This window comes from Crocodylus siamensis, chromosome 2 (genome assembly GCF_052110815.1).
Source record: "Crocodylus siamensis isolate JL-2025a chromosome 2, ASM5211081v1, whole genome shotgun sequence".
Taxonomy (NCBI): Eukaryota; Metazoa; Chordata; order Crocodylia; family Crocodylidae; genus Crocodylus; species Crocodylus siamensis.
Window position 1 is genome coordinate 170,564,588 of NC_143396.1, and position 14,534 is coordinate 170,579,121.

Below are 14,534 nucleotides of genomic sequence, written 5' to 3' on the forward strand. Positions count from 1 at the left end.
AGAGACCCTAAATGAGTACTAACTTAAAATTTTAGTCATGTTCACTTAGACATATCTGAAAATTCTTTCAGGCTTACCTGAAATAATTACAGCTAATCATTATTGCATAACTGATTTGGTTGCAAATGTACAGTATGTTTTGATAAGAGGTTTGTATGTATCCAAAACATGTGAAGTTGTTTTATTTAAATAATACATGTTTTTGTATACTGTACCCAGGTCCGTCACAACCCCCAATGAAGCTACCTGTCCCAAATTGTGAACAAAAAGTGAATTATCCAATAAATATGCAGTATCTTATTCTCCATTTTAGAACATAGTTAAATGTAAAATGAGTATGGATCTAAGAACATTAATCCATGCAATGCTCAAATAAGTATTGAAAGCGAAGTCCCCAATGTGATGCCGTGGCCAGCAGAGCAAACCAAACTCTGGCATACATTTCAAGCAAAACCAGGGACGTCATCCTCCCGCTTTACTTGGCTTTAGTGAGGCTGCAGCTGGAGTATTGCGTCCAATTTTGGGCCCCCCACTTCAGGAGGGATGTAGATGAACACCTTGCTGGGGTCGTTTGACCCCACTACTTTTTCCTGCCATGGCAAGGGGTCGAACTAGATGATCTACTCAGGTCCCTTCCGACCCTAGAAACTATGAAACTAGATAAGCTCAACAGAGTCCAGAGGAGAGTCACCCGCATGATCAAAGGCCAAGATAGGAAGCCTTACGAAGAGAGGCTGAGGGACATGGGACACTTCAGCCTGGAGAAGAGAAGGCTCCGGGGGGGGGGGGGGTGCCCTGGTAGCAGCCTATATATAAGGGGGGTGGGGTACACCAGGATCTGGGAGAACAGTTGTTCACCCAGGCTCCCCAAGAGATAACTAGGTGTAACAGCCACAAATTTCTAGAAGGCCAATTAAAACTCGATATAAGGAAAAACTTCTTCACAGTCCGAGTGCCCAAGGTCTGGAACAGACTCCCCCCAGAGGTGATGCAAGCACCTACTCTGGACTCATTCAAAAGGCATTTGGATGCTTATCTTGCTGGGATCATTTGGTCCTTGCAGACTTCCTGCCTCTGGCAGGGGGGCTGGACTTAAATCTCACGAGGTCCCTTCTAGCACCTAATACAGGGGTGGGCAAAATGCAGCCCAGGGGCTGGATGTGGCCTGCCAAGCCATTCTCTCCGGCCTGCAGGGCCCCTAAAAAATTTAGAAAATTAATAATTTATCTGCTCCTGGCTGCCTATTATGAGGCCCGCAACGGCCTGCCAAAACGCAGTAAGCATCCCTCTGCCAAAAACAATTGCCTGCCCCTGCCCTAATGTCTATGAAATATAGCTCAAAGCAGTGCTTCCCAAAATTTTCCTCAGCATGACCCCATTTATGGCCCCATTTCCTCAGCATGGCTCCTCAGTCACAACCCATTGCCCCTCACCCCTATGGCCCCATCTGCTGATGCTGATATCCCATTAGGGGTCACAACCCATAGTTTGGGAATTGCTGGCTTAAAGGCTCTATATCAGGGGTGGGCAATTATTTCAGCTGGAGGGCCACTTAATGGGTTTCAGTGAGCTATTGAGGCCACAAGTGTGGCCCTGCCCCTTGACAGGCACCTTGCCACCATCTTGGGACAGGAAATCCTGCTCCCAACCCCTGACCTTTGCCACCAGAAGTCCCTCCCTTTGCCCCCCTACTGGAGAGGGGGTTTGCCATCTTGGAACCGGAAAAAAACAACAACTTATATACTAAAAATCAAACATCTACAATAACATACTTTAATTTTATTTTTAAAAAAAATATTTTTTTTTGTCCTGATTTGTGTTGTGTATATAGAGGTGATTCCACAACTGCTCAAAATGAAGTGTTACCCTTGTATATTGCAGGGGGTGTAGGGGGTATGGGGTTTGTGGGGGAGTGGGTGTATGTAGGGTGTGGGGGTATGTGTGGGTATGGGGTTTTGGGTGGTTGCGGGGTGTGTGCAGGGGAAGGGTTACTGGAGGTATGTGTAGGTACATGTGCACACATGTAGCAATGAGTGGGGCTCCCCACAGAGGTGCACAGGTGTCTGTGTGGGGGGTATGGGGTTTTTGGGGAGGGTGCAGTGTTTGTGGGCTGTGTGACTGTGGGGAACGGTGTGGTTGTGGGGTTTGTGGGTATGGTGGGTGTGCATGGGAGCCCCCTGCTGCATGAACCCCTCTAAGCCAGTGAGCACCCGCCCCCTCAACAACCTGGAGCCTATGCACCCTGCAGCACCTCCAAGGCACTGCCAACAGCACGTAGCCCCAGCCCACCCTGTGCTTGCTCCACACCACCTGGCCATGGCACAGCCTGCTGCCCCCTGGGCCCGCAGCAGGGCTGAGACAGCTCCATGGCTGGACTGCCTTTCTAGGCAGCCCAGGCAGTGGCAGCTCCTTTCAGTTGCCACCGCCACTGGTCCCAGCCCAACAGTACCGTGCGCAGCCTTGACCTGGCCCACCCCACACCTGCTCCAGACTCACCCATCCAAGCTAAGCACCAGCAGCAGCAGTAGGTGCCAGGCAGGAACTGTTGCTTGGCATGGGGGAAAGCAGCCCCTCCCCCTCCCCACTGCCAGGCCTTTTTGTTGCAGCCGCTTGGAGCCCATGCTGTGCTGGGCTGCCCTGTGTCTCTGTCACCAGGCTACCCAGCGGGGTAGTGGTGGCAGTGCAGAGCAGCCACAAGGAAGCCCAGGGGGTGGTGACGACAGCAGAGATGCAGGGCTGCCCAGCACAGTGCAGGCTCCAAAATCAGGAAGGGCCAGACAGTGGCAAGGGGGAAGAGGGTCCGCTTTTCCACCCATATACAGAGCAAGAGCAAGTTTCTGCCCAGCAGCCACCACTGCTGCTGCTCAGCCTGGACAGGCAAGTCTGGAGCAGGTGTGGGATGGGCCATGTTGGGGCCATGCGTGTGGGTTCCCACCAATACTGCGGGGCTGGGACCAGCAGCAGTGGCAGTCAGAAGCAGCCACTGCTACCTGGGCTGCCTCAAAAGGCAGTCCAGTCATGGAGTCACACCAGCTCTGCTGTCTGCCCAAGGGGCAGCAGAACGCACCACAGCTGAGCAGTGCCTTGGCCAGGCAAGACAAAGGGACCTATGGCAGGCTGGATAAAGCTCCTATGTGGGCCATATCTTGCCCACCCCTGCTCTATATAGTCATAAATCTACATTTCAGTGGTTATCTCAAGCAATGAAAATGTCCATTTCTTTAAAGAATAATCCAAATACAACTGAAAAATCAGTTTACATCCATCTTCCCTGCTGTTGAAGGAGGACTTCTCCTGAAAATACTTTACACAAAAGTGTGAACAACACCAGACTACAGTGACCAATTTTAGAGCTTTTTTCATTTGGACATCAGAGGACTTCTATGAGCAACAAACCAGGCCCCCAAGCCCTCAGGAGGTAGGAAAATACTATTCTCAAGTGATCAGTGGGAAACCAAGGCAAAACAACTTGCCAAAGATCACTGCAATCAGCAACAATGTTTGGAATGGGACTGGTACTTCATTTCCCTTCACTGCTTTAGCCACAAGACCAGCCCTTCTCCCTGGGCTATGCAGACACTCTAGAACAGGGGTGGGCAATTATTTGGGCTGGAGAGCCACTTAACCAGTTTTGGTAAGCTGTTAAGGGACATACACACATGCACAAGCTCCCCGCAGTCAGGCCAGGGCTGGCACCAGAATGGAGCATGAGCTCACCCAGGGCTGTAACATACCCTGGCTCCCCCCTCCACCCACTCACCCCAGAGCGTGGAGTTGGCACCTGACAGTCATATCCACAGCTCTAGCGCACAGCCAGCCAAGCCTGGCCAGGTCAAGCCAGTGAATGTGGGGCCCCTTCCCTCGGCACTGGCTGCAGCTCAGGGGTCTCTGCTCCCCAGCACTGATCAGGACACCCAGCAGTTACCTGCATTTACTGGCCCTGGCACCTGCTGGCAGTGGGGGAGAGGTGCTGTATGGTTATGCAGAGCTGGCTGGCAGAGCCTGGAGGGGCGCCACAAAGAAGCCACTCCCAGCTGGGTCCAGTCTCTGTCCATGGGAATGGAGCTTGGTCACGAGCCTCCATGCTGTTCTGCCCTTCCATCAGGGCTCCTGGCATGCACATGAATGTGCACACACATGCCCCCACACCCCGATCCTGCAGCTCCCAGGATCCCTGATGGTTGCATGGGAAAGGACAGTACAGAGGCCCACATCCTGGTTCCATCCTTCGCAGGCAGAGGTTGGATGAGTTGTGCTTGTATTCCACAGGGGATGCTGGGCGGAAGTAGCCCCAGCTGCTCTACTCCATGCAGCAGGCCCTGGGTGAGCTATGCTCAGGCCCTGACCTCTGTTAGCACTGCAGTGTGAGGCAGGCAGGCAGGCAGGGATGCTTCCACCCAGCATCTCCCATGCATTTGGGAGATACAGTCCAGCCCCACAGGCCCTGGGTGGGCCAAACTCCAGCTCCCAGGCTGCCACCTGGTGCTAGGCAGGCAGGGCTGCTTCCACCCATCCCGAATCCCCCATGATGCCAACAGAGGCTGGAGCCAGAGCCACTGCCCATGCTGTCTGCCAGCAGAAGCCAGGACCCAAACATGGCTTGCCCAGTGCCTCCTGTGTAGTGCTGCTGCTTGCACTGCCTGCCTGCAGGCCAGATAAAATCAATTGGGCTGGATCTAGCCCACAGGCCAGAGGGCCCACCTCTGCTCTAGGAGCAAACAGAGGTTGAATACAGATTTTCTTGGAGAACAAATGTTTAATCTAAAGAGGCCATATTTAGGCCCCATATTGAGGCCTTTAAGTCATACTGAAACAAATTCACACTGCAAGTACAGCCCTGGGAGGAGAGGGTACTCAAACACCAGACGAACCATTTCAAGAGAAGACCACCTCTTATTGTCAAGAAATACAGGGCAAGCAGCACAAAGAATCCAAGCTTCCTCTTCCACACAGTCTCCTAGGGACACAAAGCCATCCCACCCCTCATCTCAGGGGCAGACTAGGTAGTGTGCTGCAGCCTAAAATGGAGAGACCTTCTTTACATGATGGGACTTCCTCAAAAAAGTCTTGACCTCTTTATACAATACCAGAGGCTAGTCTGCAGCCTTAAAACCATCCAGCTCAACAACAGAATTAGAGGCTGGGTGGACATCAAATACCAGCACAATCTGAATGATGATCTGACAGGACAGAAGAGCTCTGATGGAACGTCATGAATGCGTACTAGACTGGGGATCTGTAGTTTCTGAATTAGCTTGTTTTAAGTGACATGTTTTCTCTTAAGTGAGCAACTCAAAAGTGAAGCAGTATGAAGGTCCTTGGATCTGATAACTTTTCTGGATTTGACCTGCTCCCTTCAAGGCATATCTGATGGGCACTCTTTTTTTTAATCTTGTCTAAGGGCTTTAAATGTGGTTCAAAGAGCTACAAGTACAACTCATGCCTCGTAATGCAGCTGGCAGGGCTGGGCTCTCTTACCCATCCTGAGTGCCCTCCATTGTTCTTCTCTACAGCAAATGTGGCATTTTCCTAAAAGTCAGGGATGGTGTTTGGGTCCTTGCATGGACCCAACAGAGCAAAAGGAACAGCAAATGGTTGTATGATGGTAGCCAAAATTTAATATAAGATTCCTTAGGACTTCGGCACTGGAGTTGTTGACACCACTTTCTTCTACACCAGGCCCAGTCAACACCACAGGGCAAACCCAGCTCTCCCTAGCCAAGTCATTCTTCAGCAGTACAAACTGACACACATTTCTTAGAAAAACAGAAGCAGTAGCAAGAGGACTAGCAAGGAGCTGGAGGCTCATCCAAAGGCAGGCCCGTTCTGACAGGGAATTTCATTCCCACAGCATTTCTCACCAAGGAAAGCAAGATCTGACTGGGGAAAGCCCTGTCCTTGCACTATTTGGACTGATGCTAGGAAGTGTCTGCAGAAAGCAGGGAAATGGCTGTCTGCCATTAACTGTTTCAGCAAAGAGCATGTAGAACAGACAGAAATGCAGGAAGGAACTATGAAGTAAAACTCCAGGGGAAGTGAGGTGGGCCTGTTAGCATGCAGCACCAAAAGCTGGCTGGAGTTCCAGTGGAAGACACCAGTGAAGGACTGTGGTACTAAACATTTAGTGGCCATCAGAACAGACCATTCTCATTTCTTCTCCCCTTGAGAATTATTTCCCTCTTGGGTGCACACTGCAGGGAAAGAATGACGATTAGAGGCTTAGGATCTAGTGGACCAAGGATGGATACCTCACTACGCTACTGCCTGGATGAGGCTGTCATGATAACCTTGGATGGAGATGAGGAACCGGACATAGTGGAGGCTGCTCAGCACACATAGGAGCACTACCATGGAACCCAAGGGAGGGTGGCCCTGTAGCCCATTAGGGCCAGATGGAGGATGGGCTCACCTATCTCAGTGGTGCCGGTCCCTTTCTCTGTCCCTGTCCCGATGTCGCTCGTGCTCCCGGTTCCTTTCTTGGAAGTAATCCTCATGCCGATCCTCATTATGGAGCAGGTCCCGGTGCCTCCTGCTGCTCTCGCGGGACCGGCTGGGTGACCTCTCCCGAGACCGATGTCTTTTTCTGGAAGAAAAGGCCAGACCACTAGTCTCTCACAAGTTTTCTTTGCCAGATGGTGACCCTCTTCCCCCTCCCTTGAGGATATCAAGAGGAACACAGCTTCCTGATGAGTTGTACTGCTAGCTCCCTCCCCCCACCTCCTAGACAGGGCCTTAAAACCCTTTTGTACCACAAAAACACTCAGTCAAGTGAGTCCTAAGTGTTCTCACTTCAGGCTTTCACTAGCAAGGGTTTACCTGGAAGAGCTACTACTGGCACCCGTGCTGTACGACTTGGCTTCAATCCCATGGAGACAATCTTTGAGGGAGGAGATGAGGACACGGCATCGCTCGTCACTGGCTACACGGGATTGCTTGATGACAGCGAGAGCTGTGAGCAAAGTCTCAATGGCATCGCTGTAATCCCCTGCAGGAACCCAGAAGAGAGGGTTAAGAGAAATGTGGATAGCAGGTGCGTAGCAAGAACACAGTCCAGGGACAACGGAGGTAGGCAGAGGGATAAGCAGTTGGCAGCTGTTACCTGCACTGGCTCCAGACACCGCTTTGGAAATGGCACTGCTGGAAATCGCTCGGTTCCTGTTCATGATCTCCTCAAACTCTGCTTCACTCACGGGGGGAGGTGGATGGCCCAGTTCCCGACTGCACAGAACATAGCACACACTTATTGGTCAAGCCAGGGGTGGGATGTGGTGAAGGGGCAAAGCGCCTCAAACCCAGAGTGCTTGCCAGGTAGTTGAGAAAGCCAATGACCAGCTAATAGAGGGTAAGACCCTCAAGTGCTGCTGGGAATCCAGAACCCCTCCCCACAGGAACAACTACTTTGGCCTTTTTTGTCTGTGGTATGGGATAGTGAGGCCCTTGCCCCTCCTCACCACACTCAGTACAGGCCTGAGCTGCTCTTACCTGCTGTGGTTATATGGTGCCACAGCCTTGCCATAGGCATCAGGTGGGGGGCCCAGTGTTGCATTTGGTGGGGGGAAAAAGGCAGGGTTGAGATGCAGGGCAGGAGGGACAGCCCCAGGGGGTGGCACAGCCAAGTGAGGGGGGAGTCGAGGAGGTGGAGGCATGAGATGCTGGTAGTGGATGCCTGGTGGAGGAGGTGGGACTCCAAAACTGGAGGAAAGCGGAGGTGGGGGTGGGATGGGTGGGGGTGGCAGGCCCATGAGGGGAAGGAGGGCTGGGGGGCGGTTGAAGAAAGGCAACATGGAAGGGGGTTTCTCCACGCGGGTGGACGGAATGGCATTCTCCGTCGGGGTGGCACGGCCATCCATGGAATCGGTGGAGTCCCGGGAGTGAGCCCTCGGTGGCACACCTGTCAGTCAGCACAAACAAGGGAGATAGGCTGTAAGCACCAGGGCGGTCCCAGCCCTCAAAGTCAAACTCATGGAAGCAGATGTCCCAGTATTCCCCAGAACCCTGCATAATGGGTAGGGCAGGGTGGGATTATGTAACAACTCAGTGACTAGGGAGAAGGAAGTCCTGGCCCCTCAACCCCAAGCCACTCCCTGCTTCCCCCCCCAACTCTCCATCAGAGCCCTCCTCCCCCAATTGCCACACATCCAATTTCAGCATAGCTCAAGGTGCTGAGAGAAAGATCCAGCCAGCCAAACGTAGCCTCCACTTCCAAGGGCCTCAAAAAGGCATAACACGCTCCATCAAGACATTAATCAATTTTCCAGCAGTGTCCCACAGACAATTTGTTCTTGGACCGGCTGGCCCAGACCATAGCAACATAGGGTACAGAAGTTGCAAAGCAAATGGGTTATACAGGCAGAAGCTAAGAGCCATGAGAAATGGCAACAGGTCACAGCAGAGAGAGATCCCAGGGCACTGGGCGAGTCAGAGCTTTCTTACTGGTTGGTTAATGCCAGCACTGGTTTGGGCCTGCATGGCAGTATGAAATCCCACCAGTACCAGGAGTGATGCAGAGAGCCTGTGGTACTTGAGGGGAGCGGATGGGAAAAGGCCTGGCAGGACTGTCAGGTAGAGACAACTTACGGTGACACACTGGAGAGCCAAACTCTGAAGGCCACCAAGGAATTCAGGGGAAGTAACTACATGCTGATACTGACAAGGTCTCAAAGGCTTTGGTCTGCAGCAGACAAGGAAGTGGGTAGTTAAGGGAACCAAGAGGACTTTAAGCTATATCTAAGGACGCTTTAGGATCAAGACAAAAGGAGGTTACGCTGCATCAAAGAAACTTTCCCTTCTTCAGCCCCTTCCAGCACAGAATCAAAGTGCTGGGGGGTCACTAGGGCTTTGTCTGCACCAGAAACCTGGCCTATAATAGCTGTTTTGCCCAGCTGAAGCATATGCAAGGTAAACCGCTCTGAACTGCCATCATTGGAGCAGCTCAGCCTGGTTTCAAGCAGGCACAAGCTGCATCGGCACACAGTATTAGTCATCAATACTGTTTTTTTTTTTATCAGCACAGTAACAGGTCAGGCCAGTCCCCAGTGCAGACAAAACTTAAGGCCTCACAATACCCACATGAAGTAAGGGACATAAGTAAAGCTAACACTCTCCACCAAAAAGCAGCTACCTCTAGGGTGGAATATGATAGAGGTCTGATAGTGCACAATGCCATTAACTAACAGCTCAGAACAGGAAATTGAGATTTTGGCATCCAGCAGAAAACTGCAAGGGGAGTCTGAAGACAGGACATCATTACTCCAGTAGATTTTGGCCAGGCACTTGGGGGTAACAATTGCTCTCTTATTCAATGTGCCATGAGATCTACAAGGACCACAGGTGGTCAGCTTTTTATCACAAGTGTCCTTGGAAAGATGATCCCTCCAGCTACACAGCACCCCCTGGCACTAGGCCAGGCTGTCCGATCAATACAGACTGAAGAAGAGAGACCACCTAAGGCCATTGTACAAGGCCCAGGGTGAGGCCCCAGCTGGAGCACTGCATCCAGTGTTGGGCACCTTACCTCCGCAGGGATGTACAAATTCTGGAGAAGATCCAGAGAAGAGCTACTAATAGATATGGAGGGTCTTAGCTATGATGATAGGCTGAAGAGCTTAAGCCCATTCAGTTTGGAGAGGAGGAGGAGGAGGCTACGAGGGATCTTCGCAGTGTATGAGCACCTAAAAGGGGATCATAAAGACTCGGGTCAGGATCTGGTCAGACTCAGCAGCAATTGGAAAAACACTCAGACTCTGGAGAATTCACCCTCCCACCCCAAGGGTTTGGTTTAGACTGATTAAGCTCTGCTCCGGATCTCCAGGGCCCAATGGGAGTCTCCCTTCCTTGCACACCCAGCAACCCCTCCCACACCGAGAGGCGCACCTGCCTCAACTTACGTTTCCGTGCCTGTGCCTCGAACTGCGACAGGTTCTGCCGGGTGGCTAGCCTCACCTCCACCTTGTCCCCATTGAGAATTTTACCAGGTAGCAGCTCCAGGAGCTTGTGGACTGAATTCTCAGAGGCAACTACCACCTCTGCATACCTGAGGGGAGAGCCACAGTATGAAAGGAGATTCCTGACTGCACTGTGGTGTGATATCCCCATCCCAGAGTCAGGGATCCCACCATTTGTGAGGCAATCTATTTACCATTGGGGAGTGGGGATAGGGGTTCTGTCTACACCCGCTGCCATGCTCAGGCAGCAAACAGCATCAACCTTCATCCCTTGCTAACAACTGAAGTAACCTCCACATGCTGAGCACCAGCCACCTGTATCCCCATCAGCTATCACTTCTTCCTTAGACCTGTTCGGCTCAGCTAGACTCCCACAGGCACCTCCAGACACCAGCAGGCAGCATCCTGACAAATAGTGCATGGCTAACTAACAGGGTAGATAGGGTAAACCCTGCAATCCCAGGGACAAATCATTGCTAGCAAAAGCCCCACAGTTTCCCCTTGCAGTACTTGCTCTATGGACCAAGCCATTGGGATGAAGGCCCTTGGACTTCCTACTGCAGTTCTCACCCTTTGGATTGGCCATTGGCTCGATTTTCTGCAAATTTCAGCTCTACCACGTCGTAGACTCCAACTGAACGGATAATCTGGATCAGCTGCTGGTCAGTTGTCCACTGAGTAAGAATAGGCAATAAAATACAGTATCAGAAAAGGCCTGATTGGCAAGGGAGAGGGGGGATGTCTGTGTCCACAATTCACGTTTCAGCCTTATCATTCAAACACATCAAGGCCCTCCCTCTTCAAGCTCTACTAGGACTATCTTAAAAGCCTTTCAATATGGGGCAGCACTTCTATACACCACACGTGCTCAAAGGGAGAAAAGGAGATACACAGATGAACACCCTAACTTTCTGCCTGTGAGACTGCAAAAGCCCTAGGAAGGCATCTGTAAACTACCATGATAAGGTCTGGGAAAAAGTACCATGTGGACAGCTCCAGAGATAGAGGGCCTCAGCCCACCAAAGCAACGTTTCTCCAGACACCACCTAACATGCCTCAACCTTCAGCTAGAAGGACCTGACAGGGTGGGTAGCAGACACAGCTTAGTGTCTAGAACTATCAATCCTTGGCCCCTCTGCTGGAAATACCACCAAGGAATGTTTAGCCTCGAACGGGTCAGTGGCTTATGTACCTGCTCTACAGAAGGCTAAGACACACACCATATAACAACGCAAGGCTATCAGACATGTTATTTGCTTTTTCCCTGGACTAGATCCTAAGCACTAAGTACACTGGATGTGATTTCTAGTCAGGCCCCACATGGTTAGGGTTTCAGTTTCATTCCATCTCACCAAGCTTGATCTGATTTTCTTGAAAGCTAAGACAGCAGCCCAGGAAGCATTCTAGAAGTGTCCTCCCTCTGCCCGGCACCCCATGCTGGAATCAGTGTCCCCAACTCACCCAGGAGAAGCTGCCTACGTAGACAGCAGCTCGCTTGTTACGCAGCCCGCTGTAGGTATACAGGATGGCAGGTGCCTTGTTGTTGGGCTTGGGAGATTGCTCCTGACGAATCTCCACCGGTGGCTCTGAGCTGCTGGTACGGGTTTCAGGTGGCTGCGAGCTCGCTGCTAGCACATCGTCATAGAGGTCCATCTGGTCGGCATTACTGAACTCGGAGTCCTGGGAGATGCAAGAGACCAGTAAGCTCTTCCAGGAGCCACAAAAGAACCCACTGGGCCAGCTCAGCAACAGTCAGCCATACCCACGGCCAGGGATGGTCCAGCGTACCAGAGGGCTGCCCTGCCCACGCAGCTCTAATTTGCTGTCATACAAATTAAACATTCAGCTGACCATGACATAGGAAGAGCTGTTCTCTTCTCCTCCCAGATTGAGCCTCATGAGAAACTCTTCCCTCTGAAGCCAAAGGGAGGGAACAGTACTAGGCCCTGAGGAGGACATTCCAACATCCTGCCAGGGCTCTCAGCATCTTCCAAATCCCCACTTCGCATTATGACCCCGTCATCTGAACAGCTTGGGACAACCCTAGTTTTCCGATACATCTGCCAAGCCCCTTGCACATCACAGCATTCTACACACTTCAAATAATGAACTCGATTACAAATCAGGAGAGGATTTTTGTTGTTCGTTGACAGCAGCTTATAAATCCAGTTGGGCTCCAGTCATCTCCACATCACCTCTACAGCTGGACCAGAGGCGGTGTCTCTGTCAGGGCCAGAGGCAGAACTGAATAGTTCCCTGTAGGGGTGGCTCCACAAGGGTCAGCAGTAAATGCCTGTTTGTTTCTGGAAGGAAATGCGACTTGTTCTGGGTCAGGAACAAGACAGCAGTTTAGGACAGAACTAAAGAACGCTGTGTCCAAACAAAATGATAGGGGAAATTCCCAAAGGCAGAGCAGAACTTGGTCAAGGAATCATGGCTAATGCTCCTGCTCTTCTGAAACGTAAGGCAACTACAACCATGAGTTGCCAGGGCTGGGTTTTGATCCCACAAGCACATCACTGTAACTGCTGAATCCAGAATCAGAGAAAAGTATGTCCCCTACTGCAGTACTTGAGCACTTGGCTTCCTTTAAGGCCTTCTACTGAGGCTTAGCCTGCTTAACTTCGGTGATCCAAACTCATGGGCTATGCGGTTTTCAATACAACCTCCCCCTGACTCCACCCAATGCTCTTCTGTCTTACGCTTTCAAGCCTTATTTTATTGTTTCATCTCAACTACTACTGCTACAAGTGCTATTGTCCTTTTAATTTTCTTAATTCATCAAGCGTACCTTTGTTCCTGCACTGTAGCAATGGAAGCAGAAGTGTAAATCCAGTACAGGCCACAGGCCTGGCATCAGCTGAAAGAGATCTGTGGGAGACTCCAGTTCCTTTGGCAAAGGACGAAATGCATCCTGAGGGCATGACATTAATGCCAATGATTTCAGTTGTGCAAGGATCTGATTCATTTGGTGGATCCCAGTCTGAGCTACTGATCATGGAAGTCCAGGATAAGATGTATCTTAGTTTGTTTTTAGGAACTACTCTAGGAACATCCCCTACACATTTTTCCTAGGGCTGGGTCCAGTCTCATTTGAAGAGTCTCTAGGAACTATCTGAGGACCATGTTTCATAAACGTCTCTGTGCACTTGGACTGTTTTCTGGATATCTGGTCTAAAATGTTTCTGCTCAGATCCCACTCCACTCACCCCAATTGCAACTGCTTCTGTAACATGAATCAGTGCCACATCCTTGTCTACCTGCAAAGCTGTTCACATTCTGTTAACCACTTTGCCAAGTTGCCATGTGGACAGCTCCAGAGATAGAGGGCCTCAGCCCACCAAAGCAACGTTTTAATTTTTCCACACAGGCCAGCCCCTCCAGCTGCCTTCTGAAGTACCCCCTCAACAAACTGCTCTTTTCAATAATGAAGTGCCCATAGCAAAACACAGCATTTAAAACAACACCCTACCATCACACCTCTGCCTTGAAAAGGGATGCTTCTGTAAAAACAGTACAAGATTATACTGACATCCCTTGCTTCCCTTCCTCCCTGAGAAGATGGCCTGCACCTCACACTTACTATGTTCCCCTGGCTGTGGAATCCAAGACAAAATTGGCTACTCCTCCCAGAGGACAGAACTCCCTTTCATTTGCATTTGCGCTGAGTTCAGCTGACCTCTGTGCTGAGCTTCTCCATCCAAGTCAAACCCCAAGGCCTCTACAACTAAGCATTAGCATAATTTGTAAAGCAAGGAGATCAAAGTCTCCCGGTGATAAGAGCAGGATTGTAGCAAGCATCCAGGAACAGAGCCACCGTCTTACCAGAGAGCTGCCTCTGCTTCTTGGCTTATCTCATCCACACAGAGAGAGAGAATCAGATATACAGAGGAGAGTGTGTGCTTAACCCTTTGCCTGCCCTTGAAGCTCTTCCCCCTTCATATCAATTAACCGCGTAGTACTGTGTTCCATTTAATGCCAAAAATGAGAACACTATCATTTCATGGGTCCACCTTCAAAGTTCTCCCCAAAAAACAGGGAGGGACAGAAGTGGTTATTTCTAAGGTAGGGAACAACCACCTTTATAAAGGCACAAAGGGTTAGTGAAAGGACACACCAGATCAGCTCTGCCTTCTTTCACATGTAATTACAACACAGGATTGTATGCTAATTCTCCAACTCTGGCCTTGCCAAATAATTCTCTTCCTACAGTATCAGATATGCAAGTGCAGCATCCTGTCAGCTTGTTTCTGTTGCCAATACAGGCCAGTTTCTTGTCACTGACTTGGATAGTCTTCTCTACCACCTGGGCTTTGATGTGTCACACCACACCTTTCCCAGACCAATTCTAGAGATGAGCCAGTTAATTAGGAAGCTCCTTAGCTGCAAATGTGATTGACCTAGATCTGCCTTCAAATTCCCAATTTCCCAATGCTATATTTAAGCTGGGGTGTATGTTGAGTACTGTTTACTGGATATTTTTCAGACTGACTTTCCTGGAATGTAACATATGCAGAGGATTACCCATTACTATAAATTGTTCCACTAGCATTTGTATTACAATAACATTTAGGAGCCTCAGGCACAAAC

General features: G+C 50.6%; 1 protein-coding gene across 3 annotated transcripts in view; it reads right to left on the bottom strand.

Annotated features, from left to right (window-relative positions):
- Window positions 1-14,534, bottom strand: part of CPSF7 (cleavage and polyadenylation specific factor 7) — a 29,806-nt gene that overhangs the window by 10,888 nt on the left and 4,384 nt on the right. For all 3 annotated transcript variants that reach the window (XM_090032255.1, XM_090032256.1, XM_090032254.1), the window contains exons 3-9: window positions 11,406-11,624; window positions 10,515-10,618; window positions 9,888-10,033; window positions 7,483-7,891; window positions 7,100-7,218; window positions 6,817-6,985; window positions 6,410-6,583 (exon numbers count right to left, since the gene is read on the bottom strand). In XM_090032255.1, the coding sequence (XP_089888381.1) occupies window positions 6,415-6,583; window positions 6,817-6,985; window positions 7,100-7,218; window positions 7,483-7,891; window positions 9,888-10,033; window positions 10,515-10,618; window positions 11,406-11,624 (1,335 nt within the window). In that variant the 3' untranslated portion in view covers window positions 6,410-6,414. The remainder of the gene's footprint in view (window positions 1-6,409; window positions 6,584-6,816; window positions 6,986-7,099; window positions 7,219-7,482; window positions 7,892-9,887; window positions 10,034-10,514; window positions 10,619-11,405; window positions 11,625-14,534) is intronic.